The following is a 25,004-nucleotide window of genomic DNA, read 5'->3' as shown; positions in this document are numbered from 1 at the left end:
ATTTAACAGTGAACACAAAGTCCAAATTGGGATGCAGCTTACTCTTGAACTGTATTTTTCTGTCCATCAAATTGTTGCGCTCTCCATGTCCTCTTTTCTTCTCATGCTCTCCTTCCTGTCACCATCCCGATCAGGAGCCAGATGTAGCCATCTTTTGTTTGTGACATCAATTTCCTGGTCTGAGGCCCAAGATGTTAGGCTGTTAGGTCTCACAGCGGCTATAAGAACTGTAAGAAAACAAGAATGGACAGTGTGTTAGGAAAACAAACATTTGTACATGTCATGAATGGTCGGTAAAAATAACCCCTGAAATTTCTTATAATAATAATAATAATACATTTCATCTATAAGCGTCTTTCAATACACTCTAGGACACTTTACAACCAAAACTAAACTAGGTGTGAATCTGTGGGGCGGAATATTTGCCACCAAAAACTAAACGTGAATAAATTTTAAATAGTTTATACTGAATTTGAATGACGTGAATTGAAGGTCAGTGGCTCGGATAATGGATGGATTTGTATATTTTACTCTGAATCATATTGAATAACTGAATCTGAATTGTACAATCTGAATAAGAAACGATAGACTTTTTTTCTTTGAAACTGTATTTGATCCTCACTGAAAATTAAATTCTGTTTATTTTCATATTCAGTCTTAAAAATACAAAACGACGTTTTTTTCAACGTCAGATTTTGTTTTTGAATTGAGGTACTACTTTAAATTAACTTTATGGTCAAGTATGAAGTATCCGGTTTGTATTGAAGCAAACGGAATCAAAATTAATTTCATTGTATTTCAGTGCAGAAAGGGTTCTTTTTGGCAGCACCTCTGACTGTTCAATCACCTACATTTTCACAAGTGATGTGTCGGTCGCGAACGAGCCGGTACAAAGAGCCGGCTCTTTGAAGTGAACGATGAGCCGTTTTTAGACGAAAAAAAACGACCATGTAGACTCTACAAATGAACAAATGAACAGGTTCAATGTCAGGCTTCCGCAGAGCTTGCTGATGATCTGTTCATTTGAATCAGGTGTGTTGCAACAGGGAGACTTGGAAAACATGCAGGGCAGCGGCCCTCCAGGACCTGAGTTTGACACCTATGATGTAGAGTAAGGTGTTTTTAGCCAAAAGAAAAACGACCGTGAATAGTAAGGCGTTTTTAGACGAAAAAAACGACCATGTGTAGGAAGGCGTTTTTCGCCGAAAAAAAACGACCATGTATAGTAAGGCATTTTTAGACGAAAAAAACGACCATGTATAGTAAGGCGTTTTAACCCGAAAAAAACGACCATGTTTAGTAAGGCGTTTTTAGCCGAAAAAAAATGTCCATGTATAGTAAGATGTTTTTAGCCGAAAAAAACGACCATGTATAGTTAGGCGTTTTTAGCCGAAAAAAAGACCATATGTAGTAAGGCGTTTTTAGCCGGAAAAAAAAGATCATGTATAGTAAGGCTTTTTAACCCGTAAAAAACGATCAGGTATATAGTAAGGCGTTTTTAGCCGGAAAAAAACGACCATGTATAGTAAGGCGTTTTTAGCCGAAAAAAATGACCATGTATAGTAAGGCGTTTTTCAACGAAAAAAACGATCATGTATAATAAGGCGTTTTTAGACGAAAAAAAAAGACCATGTATAGTAAGGCGTTTTTAGCCGAAAAAAAACGACCATGTATAGTAAGGCATTTTTGTCCGAAAAAACCCGACCATGTATAGTAAGGCATTTTTAGCCGAAAAAAACGACCATGTATATATAGTAAGGCGCTTTTAGCCGAAAAAAATGACCATGTATAGTAAGGCGTTTTTAGCCGGAAAAAACGACCATGTACAGTATATTAAGGCGTTTTTACCCGAAAAAAAACCGACCATGTATATTAAGGTGTTTTTAGACGAAAAAAAACCCGACGATGTATATTAAGGCGTTTTTAGCCCCAAAAAACGACCATGTATAGTAAGGCATTTTTAGCCCCAAAAAAACGACCATGTATAGTAAGGCGTTTTTAGACGAAAAAATAAGACCATGTATAGTAAGGCGTTTTTAGCCGAAAAAAACGACCATGTATAGTAAGGCGTTTTTAGCCGAAAAAATGACCATGTATAGTAAGGCGTTTTTGGCCGAAAAAAAAAACAACCATGTATATATAGTAAGGCATTTTTGGCCGAAAAAAAAACGACCATGTATAGTAAGGTATTTTTAGCCCCGAAAAAACTACCATGTATAGTAAGGAATTTTTGGCCGAAAAAAACCCCGACCATGTATAGTAAGGCATTTTTAGCCTCCAAAAAACAACCATGTATAGTAAGGCATTTTTAGCCTCCAAAAAACGACCATGTATAGTAAGGCATTTTTAGCCCAAAAAAACGACCATGTTTAGTAAGCCGTTTTTAGCCGATAGTAAGCCGAAAAAAACGCCTTACTATACATGGTCGTTTTTTTCAGCTAAAAACGCCTTTCTATACATGGTCGTTTTTTTCGTCGAAAAACGCCTTACAATACATGGTCGTATTTTTTCGGCTAAAAACGCCTTATTATATACATGGTCATTTTTCTTCGGCTAAAAACGCCTTACTATACATGGTCGTTTTTTTCGGCTAAAAACGCCTTACTATACATGGTCTTTTTTTTTTGTCTAAAAACGGCTTACTATACATGGTCGTTTTTTTGGGCTAAAAACGCCTTACGAAACAAGGTTTTTTTTTCGGCTAAAAACGCCTTACTACACATGGTCGTTTTTTTTCGGCTAAAAACGCCTTACTATACATGGTCGTTTTTTTTTCAGCCAAAAACGCCTTACTATATATGGTCTTTTTTTTACGGCTAAAAACGCCTTACTATATATATGGTCGTTTTTTTTTCGTCTAAAAACGCCTTACTACACATGGTAGTTTTTTCGGCTAAAAACACCTTACTATATACTGTACATGGCCGTTTAAAAAAAAAAATTTTTTTTAAATAAAGTGCTGACATTATTGACCTCAGCTGTAACGCAAATTACTTGGTTCAAACAAACATTGTAGTGCGATCGCACAAACGTGACGACTGTGCAAAAATAACTAAATAAAAGACACCACTGTTAGAGAAAGGCTTTACACGCTATTTAAACTGCCGATCGCGAACGGAACGAACCGTGATTGAAACTAAATGTGATGCCGCTCTTTACACCTTGCACTGACCGTCACCTGTCAGTGGCAGCCCCGCCCCTCTTAAAGCGCTAGATAAAGTCATCAACATGGGTTTCCCTGGATGGATTTTGTTTGATTTCTTTGTGATTTTTGCGGTCCTCTGGCCCACTTTATACCTGTGGACGAAGGATTAGGGGCTCTAATCCCTCGTTGTATTCGATGACCGGCAACCCGAGGCCAAGGCCAAAGCCAAGGACTTGACTCCGAGGCCAAGGCCGAGGACCAAGGACCAGCTCGAGGAACACATCACTGATACATACAAATCAAAATATACAATTGTGCACAGTATATGAAATAATGAGACTTTTTTTTTCCCAGTCATCACAGCCCTCTGAAAGAAATTGTCAATATGATGTGGCAAATGCCAAAAATGAGTTTGACTTCCCCTCGTGTTGAAAAATACAAGCACATTTCTTACAAATTACCATCATTACAATGGCAATTAATCATGTCGTCGTCGACGACGCGAGATGACGTAACCCGCGACATTTAGCCACGCTTGGCACTTGACACCGGAGAGCTCATCTTCATCATGATAAGCAAATGTGTCATTGTTTGTCACAATGCTAAAATATTTCATGTTTACTGCCTACAATGCTCAAGTCTTCGGTAAATAATGTGTGTGATTAAACCAGTGTGTGTTCGTTTAGTCCTGTCATCTTCGTTGAGCTCAAGGGTGTTTGTGAGCGACATCACTGAAGTGACATCCTCAAGCTAATTGCTCTGACAACGGGTCGCTCGGCCTCGGCTCAATCAAGTTTGTGGGACCAACCTTTAGTCGACAATCAAAACAAATAACGGCCAGCGTTTTAGCGTTGTATCAACGTGTTTTTATTTATTTACAACCAAATATAGACTCGACAACAGGAACGACGACAAAAACCGGAGACTCTACAAAATGTAGAAAACTTGTGCTCGTTTGTGTTCATGTTAACGTTTTGAATGAAAAAGATGAGGGCAGCGTTGGGTGGGGTCTCTGATGGGAACGAAATAAGCAGGCGGGAAACGGGTTGGTCTGATCGGTGGTTTTTGGAGGCGCGGGGTGGGCTCCTCAGCGAGGAAGTCGCGTACAAAACAGAAACGTGTGTGGTTGTTTCGTGTAAGAGTCAGAAAAGTTGATGCCACAACTCGCGTGTTTTCTCAACAAGTAATGAAGCAAACGTTGCAGACGAGTTAGTTGATCGTCTGGCCTCTTTCGAACCAGAAATGTCGTATTGTGGATGTGAAATACATCATTTGTGACACCTCGTCTTGGAACTTTTCTGACGCACTTCATATGTCCTCGCTAGTTAAGACTTCAGGTGAATGAAAGGAGAATTGCTCATGATTCATAACAATAAGGTACAGATAATTTGTTTAGATTTTTTGTGGTGATGTGTTCACTGGATTTTACAACGTGTCGTTGAATGTAATCCGAAGTGACATTTGGTCGCTAACAGTTGAAAATACAACACAAACCAGTAATAGGACCCTGTACGCGTTTCACTTAACAAATCTCCTGAGTCCGACCAAAGATTCTGGCTCACTCGCAAGATTCCAAAAAAGCTTTTGCTACCACACTCACATATACTTGTACAAAATCTTGTGGGACTCAGTCGGGGGCCGCAAGATATCAGCATGTGCTTTTCATTGCTTTTTAAGGTCCGCTGCAGAGCTCATCGAACCCCCCCCCCCCCAAAAAAAAAAAAAAATGTGGGAACAGCTCATCTTCAGTTTGTGAATATCCGTCAAAGATAAAAGTCAGTTTTGTTGCTTGAGCAGTCTACACACAAATTGATGAATCCTCCACGTCATTTGTACAAGGATTTGGCTCAGAAAGTCCAGTGTTGGAAAACAAGACCAAGACCAGGGCGCACCATCTCGCTGACTGACCAATTGGATAGCGTGGTGCTCCTCAATTCAAAATGTTCAAAGTGCATTTTGTTGCCATTAATTCAAGGTGGGCGAGGCAATTTGTTGGGTCATCTTTGCCGCTTCAGTAGTGTTCTTCGGGGTGCGCCGGGTCGCAGAAGAATCGAGAGCTACGTTTGGCCGACCGAGCTGTGAAGGGGCCGGTTTTCAGAGCTGGGGGGGAAGGGGAAAATGGACATTTAAATGGCAAACAAGACTCTAGATAGTTATCTCGCAAGCTAGCTCGATAGATAGACAGTTAGCTAGTAAGCGAGCTTGATAGATAGATAGATAGATAGATAGATATGCTAAACGTTAGTGAGCTGGATAACTGCAGTAGCTAACTAGTTAGCAAGACAGATAAAGAACACTATTGAACACCTCTTTCGAAAATATAATTACATGATTGCCCCCTTGTCCAAAAATGGAAAAAAAATATGTAATCTGGCCGGAAACATACAGTACATTTACTAAACATGACAGTATATTCTAGCTATCGTTAAAAACCTGACAAAAATCCTCATCCTTGCGAAGTTTCACTACATTTGCATCAACACAGCCAAAATGATTAAAATTTTTTTTTTAAAAAGAAGCATGGTGGGCACACATGGCAAGCACAGAGCAGTTAGGGTTAAAGAAAAATCTTAAATACGCAACACAGTACCTAAAAGATCCTAATGAAGTCGTAATTCCTCATAGTGTTCGCCCGTGACTTCATGAGGTCAGAGGTCAATTACCTGTGATGATGTCCTCGATGGCGCCGTCCTTCCCCTCGTAAACGTGGCGGCTGTCCTTTCCTTGTCGTCGTCTCAGCTCTGTCAGCAGCTCCTGCTGTTGTCGTTTGCCCTTGTGAGATGGTGACTGGGGGGGAACGAGCAGGAAGTTGAAAGACTTTCGAGAAGCACCGACCGACATTTACAATGTAAATTGAAAGATAAACCCCCCCCACCCCCCGCGCGCCTTCAGATGAGCACCCGTCTTGGTCCTACCTTGGTCACTTCGTCCTGCTGCTGCTCCTCCTGTTCCAGTTTCTCCAACATCATCTGCTCCTGACGCCGTCGCTGTTCGTTCTCCTCCTCAGCCAGCTGAACGCGCGCGCGTGGGTTAGCAGCGGTCACAAAGTTTCTCTAACTCGAAGGCTACGAGACTTCGGGGGTCACTCACCCTGTAAGCTTTGATGAAACGAACAAAGATGGGAAAGAAGACGGACGGCGGCATGGTTTTGGAGCTCTCCCCGAAAAATTTCACCACATCTTCAAAGGCGTCCTTCGGGAGAGTGGAAGAAAAAAAAAAAAAGCGATTTATTTTGTGATGTGATTGGAAGACACTCATGCGTTGTTTCCTAGCCTTTATTGAGCCAAGGAAAAAAAATTGCACAGCAGATGACCAAGCAAAAAGTTTTGACAAAAAGTATACGAGATGTGAGCGACCTGACTCACGAGTTGTTGGGGCCTTGTTTAGGTTTCAAAACAGGGTTAGCGTTTTAAAGTTGGGTCACAAAATGTAATAGTTTGCAACTCATTTGACAATCAAAATGTGAGACCGCAGACTTCAAACCCGGGTTAGCATTCCCAAATGAGGGTTTCCAACAAGGGTTAGAGTTTCAAATGATGGTTTGAAACTAGGGTCGGTGGCGGCACACAATGCAGAGGTGCAGGGTTCGATTCCGGCTCCGTCCTTCCTGTGTGGAGTTTGCATGTTCTCCTCATGCCTGCGTGGCTTTTCTCCGGGTATTCCGGTTTCCTCCCGCATTCCAAAAACTGGGCATGATGGGTTGATTGGACACTAAACCCTAAAATCGTAACTTGAAACCCCAATCCTAGTTTGAAATACTCACCTTAACTCGAGACTTCACTGTGAAACCCTAACTGGAAAGCCGAACCCTAGATTGAAACGTTAACCCTAGTTTGAAACCGTAGCCCTCGTTTGATACCTTCCTTTGAAACCCCCACCCAAGTTTGAAACCCTTAATGGAAACCCTAAAACTAGTTTGAAACCCCAACCCTAATTAGAAACTCGAACCCTTGTTTCAAAACCCGAATTTAGTACCCTATCCCTCGTCCATCCGTGCATCCATTTTCTAATCCGCTTATCCTCACGAGGTTTGCAGCCGCGCTGGAGCCTGTCCCAGCAGCCTTCGGTACACCCCGAACTGGAATCGAACCCTGCACCCCCTGCAATGTGAAACTGATGCGCTAACCACTCGCTCACCGTGCCCCCTAATACATTAAAACATTTGACATGATTTACAGTAAATAACATGGTTTATGTAAAAATAATTGGTGATCTCTCACAGAGCTTGGGAATCACTGCACAAGTGTGTGCGCGCGCATACCTGGGCTATACGCGCATCCTCCTGAAGTTTGTTGAGTCGCGATTCATGCCTGCTGATGAAATCTTTCAAGGTGGCGTTGTGCTGCACGCTGAACTCGCGCCAGGTGAGTTCCATCCCTCGCTGCAGGTCTTTGACATCGCACAAGACGTTCTCCAGACTCACTGAAACGCACGCACGCACGCACGTATGGACTCGGTCGCTCCAGAGAGAGAGCGACGGCGTCATCGGTCCGCTTCGAACCTGCGGCCGCCTTGTCCACGTAGTGAAGTTCGTTGTAGAAGAGCGCCGCCGTGGGATATTTCTCTCTGACCACGTTGCTGATGTAGTGAAGCAGCGTCTGCGTCCTGTCCGTCGACTTGGTCTCCAGGAGCTGAAACCGCATCAACGGATTAACCAACTTTGGACTAAACGAAGGACCGGACGCGACTTTCGACTTGAAGTACATGACTTCACATATCTATGCCAGTTTATTTGTGTCGAAAAGATCATACAGGCTTCCCACTCTTCTACTTGCTTTTTATTGATGGACCTTTGAGGGACTTTTGAGGGCTAATTTATCCATTTTTTTAAAGGACTTTTTCTCCATTGAGCATTCAGGATTCACGGTGGATTTAATGCCCGCTCGGCAATCTGCGGGCTGAACAGAAAGCCAAGTCTCACTGAGCTGGTGTTCAAATCATTGCTGCCAATGGAAGGGCACAGCTTTATTTCTAGGGGCAATCAGCTAACCCTTTATTTGACATACTGCATGTCAAACAAAAGAAAAATCGAGAAAAATCATTCTCAAAAAAATTTTAATTTAGAAAATATAAAACTTCAATTTATTTTCAAAAATATATATATTTTTAAGGATTTTTATTTATTTTAGAAACCTTCCCTGAAAATTAAGGACAATTATGAACATCATTTTACAACTTCTTTGTTTATGGATATTTATGAACTTTAAGGACCCGCGGGAACCCTATCATAGGAAAGGGTTTTTTTGGTGTGTAGTACATGCAAATCTGGTCAGTCATCAGTATGCTATTATGCTGAGCGCATAAAGACCTTTGAATTGTGAATTGCGGAAGCACGGAACGACGAGGGCACCCCCATATCCGACTGGACAAATACATTTTGACATCCACTTGATGTTTTTGGAGCGTTTCCTCGCCCTCCTGTGGTGTTCAGATCGCAGGATGTCATGAGCAGACTCAACTGTGGGCACGCGAAGCACTTTGAGACTCTTTTGGGATCAAGTCAATACATTTGACTTGTTGTTCTGCATGGATGGCGTGCAAGAACGCAAAACATTATAACTTGTTCATTTCCGTCGAACCCCTGAGACCGATTCACTGAACCCAGAGGGTCCGATCGAACCCAGGTTAAGAACCACTGCCCCAGAGAAAATGTAAGAGGCCGACTTGGTGTTTTTTTTCAACCCAACTTAAACAACAACCTCACTAAGCAGTGAGACTGAGAACAGTCAAAGAAAGCGAACTTAAATCATTCCCGCCAGGATATCAGCTCTCTCTCATGTCAAACTGTTCAATCGATCTGACACTTGAGCTACAAACATTTGCGCCTTTTGCATTCAACTTGATCCAAAACTAATTTGGACATAAAACAAATAATTCTTCTGCAGGGTCAACATTTTTTTTTTTTGGAAAATTCAGCCCGGTTGATTACAGCAGTGTGTTTTTCAAACCCTTTGCCGCGAGATATTGTCAGGTGTGCCGTGGGAAAATATCCAATTTGTATGCCTGTGCGGTCTATCGCCCAGAAAGTAATCGTGTAGTACCCTCCCATACCGCTAGGGGGCAGCGACAGCTAGCCAATTGCCTTGTGTTAAGACGAGAGACAAGCGAATTTGTGACGCATGAATGCAGGACGACCGATGAAACAAAAAATATGAAAGATGATAAAATACTTTTTTCTTTGTGTTCATTTGATTCAATTCAAGCTGTTACAACGTCATTCTTCAATGTTAAAAACAGTTGTAGTAACAATATAACACGTTAATTGTTCAAATACGCGGTTTTTTTTTCCTTCACATTTTCAGCTCATGGTGTGCTGCGAGATTTTTTCAATTCAAGAAGTGTGCCTTGGCTCAAAAAAGTTTGAAAAACACTGGATTATAGAACCCGACATTTCCAGACCTCCCCCAGCCCCCCCGAGCGTGCGTGTGCATGTTTGTGTGTTACCAGGTCTAAGCTCTGTAGTTTGAAGCCATACACCGCACCTCTCTTGCTGCTGTTCATGTAATTCCCGAGAGCTAAGATGATCTGCGACCACAAAAACAAAAAGGAATCAGAGTGACGAGGACAAGTGCATGGCACAAGCGCTCACCATGGGAAGAAACTGACCTCGAGTATCTTTTTCAGCTTCTGGGATGATTTTATGGAAACGGATGCCGCGATCATGGCATGGAGTTGCTGCGTGGAAACGAGGGCTTGTTAGAACAGGAGCGCAGCGACGGGTTCGGGCGCTTCGAGCGGTCCGTGCGCGACCTTACCGGCGTTAACAGTTGTACGTTGTCGCTGAAGTTTCCCATGAAGGTCATGATGGACATGCGCTGGTTGAGTCGCTCGATGCGACTGAACTGGATCATGAAGACGTCTTCGTCGCTCAGCGCCTCCAAAGGTTTTCGGTCTCGCTCGTACTGACGGAGAAGCTTCACCTCGGCTTCGGTTGGCAGGAAACGCATCAGACACTCCACAAAGTCCACCCGAATGGTCCGCAGGTCAAACCTAGGCGAGCGCAGACTCTTGATTTTGACACAGACAACTGAGTCGTTTTTTTAAAACACCTTACTTGAGTACTGTACTTGAATTTCTCTTTGAATTATTCCCCCCCCCCGTCCTCCACAGATGAAGTACGTGATGCACTTTGGAGTCTGGCATGGGTTGCCCCTCCCTCGCTACTTTTTTTTTTTACATGAGCGGCAATCCGGTTCAATTGCACGTCACGCAGAGAAAAGTGTTAGAGCGAGGGGAAATTATTATTATTATTATTTTTATTTTTTTTTTATGCATCTGTCTTGACCGCCAGCGTGTGGATCGGAGTTTCCGGCTGTCTTTAGAGCGCCTCGTTGTCACGGCACGGAAAAGCCCCACGACGACCTGGCGGGGCGTATTGCAGTCAGTTTTAGTGATACGGAAGTGTTTGAAAGATGCCTGATGAAGTAGCATCCATTTTCGAGGTCGTAGCAGTGCGATGTGATTGACAGCTGGCAGATGAGTGGGGGGCGCGACTTCAGCAGATTTGATTTTTTTTGCAATTTTTCAGCCTCATTTCACATCCAGTACTCTGCAATTTTATTTTATATATTTTTTTTAATCGTTCGAATTTGACAGTTCCCTGTGGGGCATCAACTATTTTGTTGTTCTACTTCTTCCTTTCATAACTTTGCTGCTGTGAATTGGGAATTTCGCCATTGCGAGACTAATAAAGGTTTTCTTATCTTATCTTATCTTATCTTATCTTATAGAAGACATTTCTTTTTCCTTGAGGAACTTGGAAGTAATTTGCTCCTTTGTGCGGCAGAGCATATTTCCACGCGAGTCTTACATGTGGATGGCGCGGCAGATGACCTCTGGACCCTGACCGGCCTTTCTCAGCGTGATGGCCAGATTCTTGGCTCGGTTGGCGTCCAGCAAAGAGACTCTGGATGGAGCCTTCTGGGGAAGTTTCTGTCTGGACAGAGTCAAGTCCATTGCCGGACCCTGAGCCTTTGTTTTGAAGAGTTCCTCAAAGCCCTCCACGTCCAGATCCTGGACACGAGCAAAGCGCTAACGACTGGATCCACTTTTTCAAACGCAGGTCAGGTCGATGTAATTGTTACCTGCAGGATGGCTTCGTCGTCGATGTCGTTGAAGACGGTGCCGTTGATTTGACTCGGCTTCAGGGCGACCCAATTCAAGACCGGCATCCGAAACTTGGTCTGGATCGGCTTCTTTATCTTCACCGCTGCACAAGCGAGCAAACGGGATTGGACAGAGCCGCGGACACTCGTGGTGTTTCTTTTCAAACGGGGTTGGCGGGTTGACGGACAACGTGTGGATGAGCTATCGTTAGAGATGGACAAGCGTGAAACAGCCGAGTGATTGGTGGAGACGGACGATGGATAGAAAAGTGACACGTGAATAATGGGGAGATGATTGACAGGTTTTGATCGCTTTACATATGCGCGTCGTCATTAAACCTACAGAATAACTTGAGTGGTCCCTCTGACAGCAGAAAATAAGAGAAGAAAGTTGTTAGTGACAAAAGTGAGAGAAATGCCGAGTCCAGCCTGAAAAAAAAAAATACTCGCTCTCCGAGCACTGCCGTCATGGCCAACGTTAAAGTACAGAGGCATAGTGGGCCTATGTTCTACTCCGAATAGAGGCAGTATATGTTTGATACTATTGTCAGCAACTGTAACATGATGTTATGAAATTAACATCGTGCTTGATTGTATGAATATTAAAAAAAAATAAATGCACCGAAATATCCATCCATCCATTTTATGAACCGCTTTCTCCTCACAAGGGTGGCGGGGCGTGCTGGAGCCAATGTCAGCTGTCTTTGAGCAGTAGGCGGGGGGGGGGGGGGGGAGACACCCTGAACCGGTTGCCGGCCAATCGCAGGGCACACAGAGACCAACGACCATTCACACTCACAATCACACCTGGGGACAATTTAGAGCGATCAATTCACCTGCCATGCATGTTTTTGGAACGTGGGAGGAAACCAGAGTACCCCGAGAAAAGCCACGCAGGCCCCGGGGACAATATGCAAACCCCACATAGGGAGGCCGCAGCCGGAATGGAACCCTGCACCTCTGCACTGTGAGGCCGACGTGCTAACCGGTCGACCGTCATGCCGCCCAAATGAATGTAGTTCAATTAAAACACATTGCGCAAAAAAAAGGGAATTAAAAACGATCAATGTTTTTAAGATTAGAGGTCAAATGTATCGAAGTGAAACGTGAAATACTGAACTGCACTTGGGCAGTGATTCTTTCGCCGACTACACATTGAGAATCGCTGCCGTGCGCTCTCGCTCACCTGCAAGCCCGGAGTTGAAGATGACAGTGGGCGACCCCCCCGGGCCCGGAAGCGGGGGGGCCACAGGTGGAGGAGGAGGTGGCATCGGGAGAGTGGAGGAGAGCTCGCTGGTCCGACACGGAGGCGGAGGAGGTGGTGGAGGTGGCGGAGGAGCAGGCGGCGGAGGGGCGGGGTACAACCCGTTGGACACTAGAAAGAAGAAGACATCCTGCTGTGGGTGCATGTTGGACAGGAAGATCTTGGCGGTCACCTCATGAACAGTCGTGGGGGGGCTCCAGTGACATGACTTGAGTTTGCCGATTTTGGAACGTCCATCAATGCATCCATTTTCCGATCCGCTTTAACCTCACAAGGGTCATGGGGGGGGGGGGGGGGTGCCGGAGCCCATCCCAGCTGTCTTCGGGCAGTCGGCGGGGGACACCCTGAACCGCTTTGCCAGCCAATCGCAGGGCACACAGAGACCAACCACGCTCACAATCACACCTCGGGACAATTTCAAAGTGTCCAATAAATCTGCCATGCATGTTTTTGGAATGTGGGAGGAAACCGGAGTACCCGGAGAAAACCCACGCATGCAAACTCCACACAGGGAGGCCGGAGCTGGAATTGAACCTGGTGCCTCTGCGCTGTGAGGTCGACGTGCTCACTGGGCCGCCCAATTTTAAGACTTTGCTCGGTTAAAAACTTATGAAAGACTTGACTTGACTGATGCAAGTTGTCCTTGTTTCTCCCTTTCGGTTACTGCAGTGGACAGCTATCAGCTTATCGTCATTTGTGCACGAAAGATTTATATTTGGAAATCAGAATTACTCAGGTGGATTCGTTTTTCTGAGTGAAGGCCTTCAACAATCACCTGAACCTGGCACCGGTGGCGGGGGAGGCGGCGGGGGTGGAGCCGGCATATCTGGAGCACCGCCCATTCCCGGTCCCATGTTATGATAGGCCACCGTCTCGGGGCTGGATCATAGAAATGATCGTCAGAAATGCGCCGAGCGTTTTGGGCCTTACATCCAAACATGCGCAGGAGGTTTGGCCAAGGCGCTACCTGGGGGAGAGAGCGGAGCAGGGAGGAGGCGAGGGCGAGGCGGAGTTAGCCACACCCCCGTCGCCTTCTCCTCTTTGGGGTTGAGGAGCTCCGGGACCGCCGGCCTGTTGGGCCTCGTGGGCCTGTCGCTCCAGACGACTCTGACGGCGGATGGTCTGGTCCTTCTCCCGAACGATCCGCCTCAGCGTGTGCACCTGCGTGTTGGCGCTGGCATACACGTCCTGTGAAAACGCAAAAAAAACGTATGAGTGGACTTCGAGAAAGACGGTGGAGAAAAGAAAACGGCTCTTTGGGGGTCTCGACGGCAGAGAAAAGTCGGCTTGATTTAAGAACGTGACTGACCCGGAGTTGGTCGAGCTCTTTGTTCGTTTGCATCAGCTGTTTTTCCAGTTCCACGATCTTCAGCATGGCCTCGTTTTCGACGTCGAGCAGCCGCTCCGACATCTGCGCGGAGACTCGGGTGAGCGGGGAAAGGTTGTCGTCTTCGTCCGCCATTTTGCTTCGTCGGCCATTCTTACGCTACTCAAGTTCTCCTCCAGCTCTTCCACCCGTTCGAGCGCCGCGGTTTTCGTCTCGGCATCTTCCAGCAGCGTTCCGACGTCAAACACGTTGTCCAGGTAGGCCTGGATCTGCACCTGTAATCTGTCACTCTCCGTGTGCTTCAGCCTCTGGCAGATCGGCCGGGGGAGGGGAGGTGGGGGGGCGAGAGGAGAAGGATTCTCTCGATTGTGCAGTTGGACGGCGCCGATGCGATCCAGGCGAAGTGCGGCGCACGCTCCCAAAACGTTACCTCCAGGTGGTCGTCCAGGTTGAGTTTGGTGAAGTCATACTGCAGATGCACTCGGAAGTTCATGTCCTCCACCGAGTGCACCACGATGTTGATGAACTGCATGCACGCCACCTGACCGACAAGAACGAGGAGCGCAGGCGATGCGAAACGATCGGTCGCCAGTTCCGCTTCGAAATTGATTCGGTGGTTTTCGAGCTAATGAGGGGCGAAAACGGATCGGTCGTCACGGTTCGGCGAGCTCACCAGGAAGTCGATATTGTCGTCTTCGTTTTTGAAATGCTCCATCAACTTTTCAAAGCGCATGGACTCCGAGCACACCTGGAAAAGACGACCCATCAACGATCGGTCCTCAAGACGGGGAGAAGTCAGGACGGCTCTCGCGCGGCTTTGACTTTTTACCGTTTTAAAGTTGTCGAAGGCCGACAGGATGATCTCGTGTCCTCCTCTGACCAAGCACACGGCCGCCAACAACTCCAACACCAGAGCCTTCGTCCTGGCCGGGGGTGGGGGGAATCAAGTTCAGCTTTTAGCCCTTTGCTAATTGGCTACATGCTGTCATGCGGCGCGTGATCGGAGATGGCGCGGCGTGCGCTTAGCTACCTTGCGTTCCTGTTGTTGAGGCTCAGAGCAATTTCGTTGACTCCGTGCGGATGAGACATGACCATGTTGAATCCGTACTGAGGAGGTCACAACAAAATGGGATGACATCCGTGCTCGCCGCGTGACAAGGCACGACGTTGGGGTTTTCACACTTACTTATTTTTCGGAATTTCGTCAAATAACTTGCTTCGATTCATTATTTAAGCCAAATCATTTTTTATTTTTTTGGGGGGGGGGGGGGGGAGTCCCACCTGGTAGTTCATGATGGCTCGGAGACACATGATGCACACGTGGACGTCGTCTTTCTTGCAGACGAGTCGGGAGTTTTTCAAGGTGCGACTACTGGGCAGCGTGTTGGAGCGAGTTACCAAGGTGGAACTACTAACGGAAGAAAACCTGATCAGAGAGCGGATCGGCCGAGGCTTCTCTTTTGCCAACTCGCTACCTGATGGAGTGCCGCGCCGTTCTGGGCGCGGAGGACGAAGGGGACGGGAGACTGCAGTCGCCGTGGAGATCCTCGATGGAGCGACTCCACGGAGAGTCGATGGAAGCCGCGTCTCCTCCGGACTCTGGCTGCTCGTTGTCAAACCTGCAAAAATCAAAGTTGGTTGAACAGCGACCACAGAGTGGACGATAAAAATCCGATGACGTCGTTTCTCCCGGTCGGAGGAAGAGAATCTGATCCAACAGGAGGGTTGATCATGTGTTCCCGGCGGGTGCCGTGGCGGCACAGCTTACAATTCAATTCGGTACCAGCCAATTCTAGACCAAGTCTGAAAAGACGTTTAAAAACGTCTTTGGGAGTGAATGAGTTAACGTCCGGACTCTGGATGGGTTCTAAAGTCCAAAGTCACCCGAATTCACCCGCAGGATGAGCTCCAGCTAACCCGCAACCCGAACGAGGTGTTGAAAATGCTTGGATGAAAGGAATCAACGAGAAATCTGCAGACTTACGTGACAGCGTACTGAGCGAAGGACAAATACTCAACCAGGACATCCAACCCTCGATTTTCCTCGTTGAGAAACTCCCGAACCCACCTGCACGCAAAAGTACACCTCAGACATACCGGCAGTTGGGTGATATTGACAGACGCTTGTGCGGTACCCGATGTGGTTTGTGCGAAGAGAGATCTCGAGTTCTCGCAGAGTCTGAGTCGACTCCTGGACCCGCCTTCGGAACTTCTGCGGGCGCAAAGGCAAAGTTCCGTCTCGCGAGCTCGCCAAAAAAGTGAATCATAGCGAGCGGTCGTTCACCCGATCGCCCATCTTACCTTACGCGTGACCGCCGGGTCGAGGAATCCTCGCAGCTTCTGGATGTAGGTGTGCGGCGGGTTCTTCACCTGGAATCTCTCCTGCGTCGCCGACACGAGCGTTTAGGCGAGGGCTTGCCGAGCCGACGAGGTTTTCGCTTTCCGAGTCTCCGGGCGGCTCCTACCTGATCGCAGATGAGCTCCCACTTCTTCTCGTTGTCATAGGAACGCAGCAAGCGCACCTTGTCCGGGGGAAGGTTCATCGAATTCTGAAACAGAATCTCATGCTGCTCATGGCGTCGACTCAAAATGTCTGCTGACACAACCGTCGGTGGACGTTTCCCTTCCGGATCCGAGCTTTCGATTCGGATCACGAGCTGTCTCGCTAGGCGCCTCAACAATAAACTAACGCCAGCGGTCCCCATCGGTGCGTGCTGTCATGTAGTATCCCACCCACCCTCGACCCCCCCATTTCCGACATGTGTGCCATTTCTTTGCGTATTTGTGGAGTTACCAGTGCAATGGAGAACCTCTCCTCGAGCTCGGCAGCGTCAGGCATCGGGAGTCGGACCGGCGCGGCTCTGGACCGGATCACGGCCAGCTGGCTCTCCATACTCTCGGCGTTCCCCATCACACAAACACACACGCTTCGACCCAAACACACCCACCACAGACAGAGCGCTCAGCACACACACCGCTGCGGGAACATGTGGTCGGCCATAACACACGAACGCGACTGGAGGTGATGAAGGCCGTGGGTCCGTCCCCCTCCCGTCCGTCCGTCTCCTCCGCTCCGCCTGCTTGTCTCTCTCCTCCCAGTCTGCCTCTTCCCAGATGGTGATACGGTCCCCGGTCGTCTCCCTCTTTGTCTCTCTCGCCTGCCGCCGCCGGTGATGATGCTGATCCCGGTGATGTTCGGTGCGATATGTGCGGCGCGTGCGCGCACGTATGAGCGCGTGTTGCAGATCAGCCGGTTAATCCTGCCCACCTCTCTCCTCCCCCACATAAAGAAAGAGAGTTGCGGCCGCCTCCTCTTTTGTCTATGTCTGTCCGCCGCTCGCCGACTTGCGCTCCGCGTCTTTGTGTCGCTGCCGGCTCGACCCTCCCTCCCTCCCTCCCTGGCTCCTCTGCATCCTCAGACAATGAGGCCTCTGCTGCACTAAGCGCCGCCCCCTCGCACACTGACGCGCACGCATCCAGTTCATTTCGAAAGGTGTGTATTGGCCGTCTCTTGGTCGCGAATGTCGGCGTGGATGAAATAAATCGGAGCAAACGTGTCGTTCGCTCGGAACGCATATTCGATTTCCTCCTGCTCGCACATTTCTTGACCAATTCAAACCATTCCAACAATTCAACTGATTCATGACATCTCCAGAACTATTCCCACATTTAAAAAATGAATGACCACATGGGGAGATATTTCACACGTTTCACTACTCCGCCGATTCACTTCTGGCACAATTGCTTCCACATCATTTCAGTTCAGCTTTTTCAGAATTCATATGCAGTACAATTTGTTTTTTTTTAAATTATATATCTATGTAATATATATATATATATATATATACAGTATATATATAGATATATAGATATATATATGTGTAGTTTCATGTTTTATTGGTTTTATTGGTCTTTTTGCCATTAAAAAAAAAAAAGGGAGAACTAAAAAAATGAGCTGAAAATAATTTGGAATCTATGAATGTATCAAACCTGAATAAACTCATGTTTTCTGTAATTCCCTTCTCAAACTTAATTTAAAAAAAAATCTTTCAGGACATTTCGGCAACATTACCAAGTCAACACCTTCCACATTTCGCAACCCATTCACACATTTGACTTTTCAACATTTGAAAGCATTTTACGGCTTCCGGTTCGCCTTCTGGTTTGAAGCATTCACACGCTGTTTCTCCCGATATTGCATTCTCTCGTTTTTTAATGTGTGAGAGGCAGAAACTAAAGCGAAACTACTGCTCAAAATTTTGTAGGAAATGCGAGTCGTGCATGTTATCAATCCGAATAGCTCGTTTAAAAAAAAAAAAAAGATTAAACATCATGTACATTTTAAAATAAAATCACGAAATGAATTGCCTACAATTTGATCAGAATAAGGGTCATGCAGTTGACAAATTTACGCAAACGTGTTTTGATGATTTTGATACAGGTTTATTTGTAGAGCACAATTGAGGTCCACAGCGCTTTACAGAGGTAAAGAAATAGTGAACAGAAACAAGAACGAGCGAAAATCTGACACTCGAGATAAAATCCTAACATAGAAGTCGGGGTGAATGAAAACTGCAAAATGACAAAAGGCATAACTTAGCAAGTTAAAAAAAAAATCACAAAATAAAAGCAAGATGTGAAAACAAGAAATGTTTGATTTCGAAAAAACACGTCACCAAAATGAATTTGAAAAGACAAGAAAACAAAAACAGCGTACAATGACAAGAGCAAATGAAGTCCGCTGACAGATTCACAGAAGGATTTATGATGACGATCTACAGTATTTCTTTACCAGAAATGATTAGTTTAGATAAAACAGGATTCGTAAAACAAAGGCAAACCCATGCTAACAATTGTAGAACTTTGCACATATTGAGGAAAGAAAATTGGAAGCGTAAATCGTGGGAATGGATGCAGAAAACGCATTTGAATTCTTCTTAAAGGTCAAGTGTGAAGTCAACTTGGCCAATCATCTTTCGAATCATACTTTGGGCTACAACTATTTCGAGCATACTTTCATGGGATTTTTAATTTTTTTTAAACGCAACCCACCCTCGGGTTTATAGTTTGACCCAGAGCAACACCATCAACAACGAAAATGCTGGTGTGCTAGCTAATCAATGAATCAGTCGGCTGTTGTTTATGAAAACATTCGATTGAAAATATGACGGATGGAATCCTGGGTCGAAAAACATTCAAACCATACGAGTGCCCGGATGGAATTCTCCGTCATGGTTTTCAACGAAAAATGCTGCCGATATAAAACATGCGCAGTGGCCGACGACGCAAACGGAACTACGTTAGCCATGACAATGTTAGGACACCGAGCCGCTTGGGACGTGGGCTCTCGGTGCAAGCGAGAATGCGTGGACCAAGCGGATCCGGTTCCGCAATTTACAACACGGAAAAACATCGAATTGCAAACAAGAACGGGAGGCTAATGGCCGCAGCCGATACGGCTTAGCATTCTTCCGATCCCGATGGGTCCCGTCTCCACTCCGTTCGAGCGCAACATTTTCCGCATCCTGAGCATCTGGCTCGTACGTGGATGGCTCAACATCCACCTTGCCATCTTCCCCCAACTTTTGAAACCCTTAGGATGCCCCTCAGATAAACTTGAACCGTCGCTTTTACCGAATCATTTGCTTTTTCGAATTGAATTCTGACTGGCTTTGCATTTTCCACAGCGAGCTCCGCTACCGTTTTAAAGTGACGTCACACTTTCGAGTTTGACGATGGTCAGGATCTCACTTACGTTGTTAAAATTTACGAAATATAAATCATTTTTTCATGCTTTATTTCATGTACTTTTTAAATTGACTTCTGACATAAAAATATTTCGTTTCTCAAATGACTTCACACTTGACCTTTATACGAAGAGGTTCAACTTTCACGAACGAGGTATTAAGATCATTTGGCACAGTCGGTTACTGGTGAACACGTCCGCCTCACAGTGCGCGGGTGCAGGGTTCGATTCCCGGCTGTAGCCTTCCCGTGTGGAGTTTGCATGTTTTCCCCGTGCCTGCGTGGGTTTTCTCCGGGTACTCCAATTTCCTCCCACATTCCAAAAACATGCGTAGCAAGCTAACGGAACACTCAAAATTGTCTCGAAATTGAGTCTTCTTGTTCCCATAGTGTGATTGTCGTTGCAAGGTGATGAGGTCCCGCCGGCGCGAGTTGTGGTGTGTGCGTGTGTGGTACTCGGCTCTTCTTGTGGCGGACCATCCGCTCTGGTTGGCGTGCTCGTCAAGAACGCCGATGGCCAAGTTTGTTCTCTGCTTTGCGGACGTTTGGAGGACTTGCCGGGTGAGCTCCGAGTCAGTTTTCTCCGCATCTCAGATTGAAGCCAGAATGGTTCCTTGTCTGCCAGTTTGCCTGACATCTTTCTCAAACTCTGGCAGATTCACAACGGGCGTCCTTCCCAAGGTGCATGGCGATATTTCGGGGTGGATTTCTCGGGAATCCGAGGCACGGACGCCTCTAAAGCGTCTTAAATGTTTGCGATTGTCAAGGAAAATGCAGACGGGAACGGCAATTATTTTTTCGTAGGGTTGCAAAGTTAAACCAGTGAGCCGCTTGTCCTTCCCAAGTCTTTCGCACTCCAGATTCAATCATTCAACCAACATTGATCAAACGCGACAATGTTGAAGAGCTAATGATTAATACTTTCTTCGGGCTGTAAATTGTCCTTGAAACACCTGTTGCATTAACCTACACAGAGTTCTTTTATATTCAACCAACATCTCATGGACGCAGTGGTTCAAACTTTGGAATAAACTAAGTGATAAAAGTGAGGCTCCTCTCCAAAATCAATCCTCCCGAGTTTGAAAGATCACTTGAATGTCTTCAAACCCCGACAAACCTCACTCGGTGTTTCTGCCGCGGCCGCTTGCATCCGCAATTTCGAGTGGTCGCCGTTCCCTCAGCTTTGGCCAGTCAGGTCGCCTTTGCTTCCTGCCTGTGATCCACACGCAGCTTTTAGGGGGTGGAAGGAAAAAAAAAAATGGGTGCTACGGCTGCCGGAGTATCGCTCGCTAACCTGTTTCGCCGCCTCCAACAAAGCTTCGGCGTCCGCTGGGCCCAACTGCTGGACCAGCCTGTACAGAGCACCATCTTTGTTCTGAAGAAGATTAAAAGGGTGATCCAACTCTTGGATTCTGCCCTCATCGAGCACCTGCAAAGCAGGGAGACCACGGGGGGCAGAAAGCATCAGTTGCCGGGCGGACGGCGCTCCGATTGGTTTAGCAAGAGGTGCGTCTCGGCTGAGGAGTGCAATGCTCACCAAGATGCGATCGCTGTCGATGATGGTGTTGAGTCGATGAGCGATGGTGAACACGGTGCAGTCTCGGAACTCCCGTCGGATCGTTAGTTGGATCAGCTCGTCCGTTCTGCAACATGGGCCAAACGTCGATAATTACGATACTCATCGGTAGATGTCAGGGTTGAATGAGTTTCTCAACTCAACTCAAATGTATTTATAGTGCAATTTAAAACAGCCATCGCTGTATCCAAGTTTGAGACTGTTGACTTAAGATAAGGAGCCAGGGGGCCCAAGTCTACAGGATGGCATGTACAAGGGCCACTGGGACCAAACACCATCACTTCTGTCTTCTTTTCATTGAAATTCAAGAAATTTAGTGCCATCCAGGCCTTAATGAGAAAGCGTCTTTTTTGCTCAGTGGGGCGTAGATCAGTCATCTGCATAGCGGTTGAAGGAAATACCATGTTTCCTTAAGATGGAACCCAATGGGAGCAGGTGCAGTGAGAACAGCAGAGGCCCCAGAATTGAGCCCTGTGGAACACCACATTACAGTGAGGCAGTACGTGACTCACGGCAGCCAAGGCGAACACAAAACGTTCTGTCAGCTAAATAGGACCAAAACCACTCAAGAGCGCTACCGCCAATGCCCACCAAGTGCTGCAAACGAGTCAACACAATACTGCGATCCACTGTGTCGAATGCTGCAGTTAAATCCAATAAAACCAGACGCACGTAGTCTCCAGTGTCATTTGCCAGGAGGATGTCATTAGAAGCGCGATTTTGAAAACTAAAAATACCCCCCCCCCCCGCCAACAATTCTGCGATTGCGATTTAATATGCGATCATTATATTATGCGGGTGCAGAATGTGAAGCACCAGGTGGAAATTAAATACAGTATTGGCTACTTGCTCCGCGACCTCATTATTAATAATCAGGTAAGAGCGAACTTCATTACCAATCCTGAAATCAGTGATATTTTTACAATCTCCTTCTCCCTGTATTTATTTTCAAATTGTCGTTCATAATGCGCTTTGGGTAACCACTACTAGCTTGTCTCCGGCACCTGGGGTCCACATTGGCCGTGGCCTCGTCAATGACGAGAATGCGGTTCTTTCTCAGGATGGCTCTGGCCAGACACACCAGCTGCCTCTGACCGACGCTGAAGTTGGAGCCGCACTCGGCGAGAACCGTCTCCAACTTGGTGGGCAGTTCCTCCACCATGCACTTGAGCTGGACCTGTCAGCGATGCCGAAACAGGGTCACATCAGGTGCGTGCGTGCGAGAAGGAGAGTCAGCGTCTACGGAGGGCGAGACGGATATTTGCCTGCTCCAGAGCCTTCCACAGGTCAGCATCTGTGTGCTGGTTAAAGGGGTCCAGGTTCTTCCTCACAGTATCCGTAAAAAGCAGCGGGTCCTGGTTTACAGGGGTACAAAGATCCCAACAAAATGACGAACAGCCACTTATTTTTTTAATTCCCCCCCTCCACCCCCTTTTGTTTTTGTTTCCCACTCCTCTTGTGTGGCCACTCAATTTCATTCTCAATATTTTTGTGGGACCTCTCATATTTTCTCACATTTCATTATCATGGTTTTTTTCATTGACACATCGGGCTAGCAAATGCTGTACCAGTTTTCAAGCACAACATTGAGCTCATAATACTACAGGGGTGGGGGTGGGGGGGGGCACAACAGTCATGAAGACTTTGTGGGACTCTCCCCACTACTGTTAGTGACTCAGTAAATTCAAGATGTTGCGATTGTGACAATGTATGTGTGAGGTCACGGTGAAAAGGTCTATTTTGACTGAAGGAGGCCAGCTTTTAAATTGCAAACAATAAATAAATAAAAACTGCGAATGTCTCACGCCTTCGACAGGCGTCCCGTCCCGTCGCGTCAGCTACCTGAGGTATGATCGACATCTTCTGTCGCAGGTCGTGTAAGCCCAACTCGGAGGTCAAGATGCCATCGATGTAGATGTTCCCTTGTGGCTCCGCCAGACGAAACAGAGCCGCCACCAAAGAGCTTTTCCCGGCTCCCGTCCGCCCCACAACGCCCACCTGACCAACGCAACGCCGACAAGCGTGACTTTTCTCTCTCGGAGTCGACGCAATGGGAAAATTGTCTCACCTTCTCGTTCGGGCGGAAGACGGCATTGATGTCCTTGAGGATGAGAGGGCTGTCCGCGCGATACGCCAAATGCACCCGGTCAAAGGTAACCTGCCCTCGGCTGGGCCAATCGCGAGGAGGCCGCGTGGGGGTTACCCAGGGCGCTTCCCTTTTGAGCTCGGTGTACTCCACCACCCTCTCCACCGATGTCATCTGAGGACATGGAAATTTTTGATGTTCAAAATTCCCACCGACCTGAAAAACAACGTATTCGCACGCCGCTCGGCATATACCGTGTTCTCTAACTCTGCACTTTGTCTCACAGTCCACTGGAAGTTTCCGATAAGGGTCACAGCGTACGTCAGCACGAGGCCCACCTCGCCGGCCTCCAAACCTGACACAAAAAAAAGAGATAAAAACAAAAAAACCCCCAACAACAACAAAAAAACCAATTACATAAAACAATTTGAACTATTTGTTTTTTACAGCACATCCGAGATGGAAAACTGGAGGAACATGTCTTGACCCGGCAATTTTTTACTTTGCCATTTTATTGTTTTTTTTTTTGCTTTTACTGAAAGAAAAGTTATTTTTTTTGGTCGGCCACCGACGAGCAAGCTAAAACGCAGCAATGTAACAAGAAGAGTTTGACATTGACTGTAACTATCACGGTAAGCTGCTATCGTAATTGTTTTCCAGGATAAAGAATATCAGATTGTCTGTCTACATGTGTTGATGCACCCTTTATGGTCAAATATATTTATGTAAGGGTTATAATGCATAGATATTATTTGTTAGCTTGTCAATAGCATTTTGAATTGATTCGTGTAGATTAGAAAAGGTCCAGATCGTCCAGCTGAGGATAAAACAATCTTGCACGAGAGCTTTGTGTCAGAGACCGAAATCTAACATCAAGTACAGAAACAGTAGTTGTTTTCAATCCACAAAATGTAGTACTTCTCTTGGTTTTATCTTTAGTTTAAGCATTCACTTCTACTTAGAGTGGCGTTAAACAGTGGTGGACAAGTGAAGCTTCGTGAAGCACTTGTGTCAGTTTTGGACTCCTCTAGAGGGCACTCTTGGTTTAAAGATGCAGTGGAATTTCAATACATTTCCATTGCACTAACCTTTATATTCAAACCAAGAGCACCAGCTAGAGGTGTCAAAAAGTATCGCAGGTACTTCATGAAGCTTCGTTTTCCCATCATTAGCGTTAAACATCTTGAAGAACTTAAGAATATTTGCCAAACTGCTTGTTGTTGTTGAATTCACCGCCATTACACAGCCTTCGTAATTTTTGCTCTCAACTCAAAGCATAAAAAAAAGGTCCGGACCGACAGCTCGTATCTCGAAAAACCGGTACGTCGGACCACTCGTACCTCAAGGCACCACAGTATGAGACACCGACGAGAGAAGAGAATATTTTAACCTTCTCACCATCTCGCAGTAAAATGCACCCAAATGTCGCTGCGGTGATGAAGACGGAGCAAATGCTGTCCAGACGGAGGGCAAACCAGCGGGAGGTCATCAGGAAGAGAAACCAGGCCTCTGAGATCAACAACGACAACACTTGATCTAAAACACAGTCTGCGCGTGTCATGCTTGAAAACGCGCACACGAGAGAGAGCGAGAGAGGAACCTGAGTGTCGGTCCTGGTGCGAGTCAAAGGCTTTGGTTAGTCTCTCCTGTCCTCCGAAGGCTCGGATGGTGCACAGACCCTGGAGGGACGACGAAAGATGGGAGAAGACGGGACTGCGTGCTGCGAGGGAAGGTGGCGAGCGTCACGGGTCGGTCG

At 46.5% G+C, this 25,004-nt stretch overlaps 2 protein-coding genes across 4 annotated transcripts in view; both read right to left on the bottom strand.

Annotated features, from left to right (window-relative positions):
- Positions 1 to 3,988: 3,988 nt before the first annotated feature.
- fmnl2b (formin-like 2b) lies at positions 3,989 to 17,216 on the bottom strand. 2 transcript variants are annotated; one of them, XM_086111834.1, is made up of 28 exons: positions 16,636 to 17,216; positions 16,307 to 16,390; positions 16,143 to 16,223; positions 15,977 to 16,053; positions 15,826 to 15,909; positions 15,317 to 15,460; positions 15,123 to 15,252; positions 14,872 to 14,948; positions 14,671 to 14,764; positions 14,515 to 14,589; positions 14,272 to 14,382; positions 14,000 to 14,149; positions 13,824 to 13,925; positions 13,482 to 13,702; positions 13,290 to 13,393; positions 12,437 to 12,625; positions 11,594 to 11,614; positions 11,230 to 11,354; positions 10,956 to 11,158; positions 9,901 to 10,135; positions 9,752 to 9,820; positions 9,590 to 9,670; positions 7,647 to 7,776; positions 7,407 to 7,567; positions 6,236 to 6,337; positions 6,061 to 6,156; positions 5,809 to 5,932; positions 3,989 to 5,245 (listed from the first exon to the last, which is right to left on the bottom strand). In XM_086111834.1, the coding sequence occupies exons 1-28, from the start codon at positions 16,750 to 16,752 to the stop codon at positions 5,157 to 5,159; spliced, it is 3,276 nt and encodes a 1,091-aa protein (XP_085967960.1). In that variant the 5' UTR covers positions 16,753 to 17,216; the 3' UTR covers positions 3,989 to 5,156. The 2 variants fall into 2 exon arrangements, with proteins under 2 accessions (XP_085967960.1, XP_085967968.1); XM_086111842.1 differs by having other exon boundaries at positions 15,123 to 15,249.
- A 1,046-nt stretch (positions 17,217 to 18,262) lies between these two features.
- Positions 18,263 to 25,004, bottom strand: part of LOC147210514 (ATP-binding cassette sub-family C member 4-like) — a 36,329-nt gene continuing 29,587 nt past the window's right edge. For both annotated transcript variants that reach the window (XM_086111813.1, XM_086111822.1), the window contains 10 exons: positions 24,849 to 24,968; positions 24,647 to 24,757; positions 23,503 to 23,603; positions 23,231 to 23,422; positions 23,005 to 23,160; positions 22,428 to 22,517; positions 22,167 to 22,339; positions 21,124 to 21,229; positions 20,881 to 21,015; positions 18,263 to 20,799 (listed from right to left, as the gene is read on the bottom strand). In XM_086111813.1, coding sequence (XP_085967939.1) covers positions 20,764 to 20,799; positions 20,881 to 21,015; positions 21,124 to 21,229; positions 22,167 to 22,339; positions 22,428 to 22,517; positions 23,005 to 23,160; positions 23,231 to 23,422; positions 23,503 to 23,603; positions 24,647 to 24,757; positions 24,849 to 24,968 — 1,220 coding nt within the window. In that variant the 3' untranslated portion in view covers positions 18,263 to 20,763. The remainder of the gene's footprint in view (positions 20,800 to 20,880; positions 21,016 to 21,123; positions 21,230 to 22,166; positions 22,340 to 22,427; positions 22,518 to 23,004; positions 23,161 to 23,230; positions 23,423 to 23,502; positions 23,604 to 24,646; positions 24,758 to 24,848; positions 24,969 to 25,004) is intronic.

The sequence above is a fragment of the Hippocampus guttulatus genome, chromosome 1 (assembly GCF_054856545.1).
Source record: "Hippocampus guttulatus isolate MCC_2025c chromosome 1, RoL_Hgut_1.0, whole genome shotgun sequence".
NCBI lineage: Eukaryota > Metazoa > Chordata > Actinopteri > Syngnathiformes > Syngnathidae > Hippocampus > Hippocampus guttulatus.
The sequence above is the reverse complement of the archived record's forward strand: the minus strand, read 5'-3'. Positions and strand labels throughout refer to the sequence as shown.

Coding starts and splice junctions, on each gene's coding strand:
- fmnl2b (XM_086111834.1), bottom strand. CDS start 16,752: ATGGGGAACGCCGAGAGTATGGAGAGCCAGCTGGCCGTGATCCGGTCC. Junction 11,159..11,229: donor ACGACGAAGCCATCCTGCAG/GTAACAATTACA, acceptor GCTCGTGTCCAG/GATCTGGACGTGGAGGGCTT. Junction 5,933..6,060: donor AGCAGGACGAAGTGACCAAG/GTAGGACCAAGA, acceptor GTTCCCCCCCAG/TCACCATCTCACAAGGGCAA.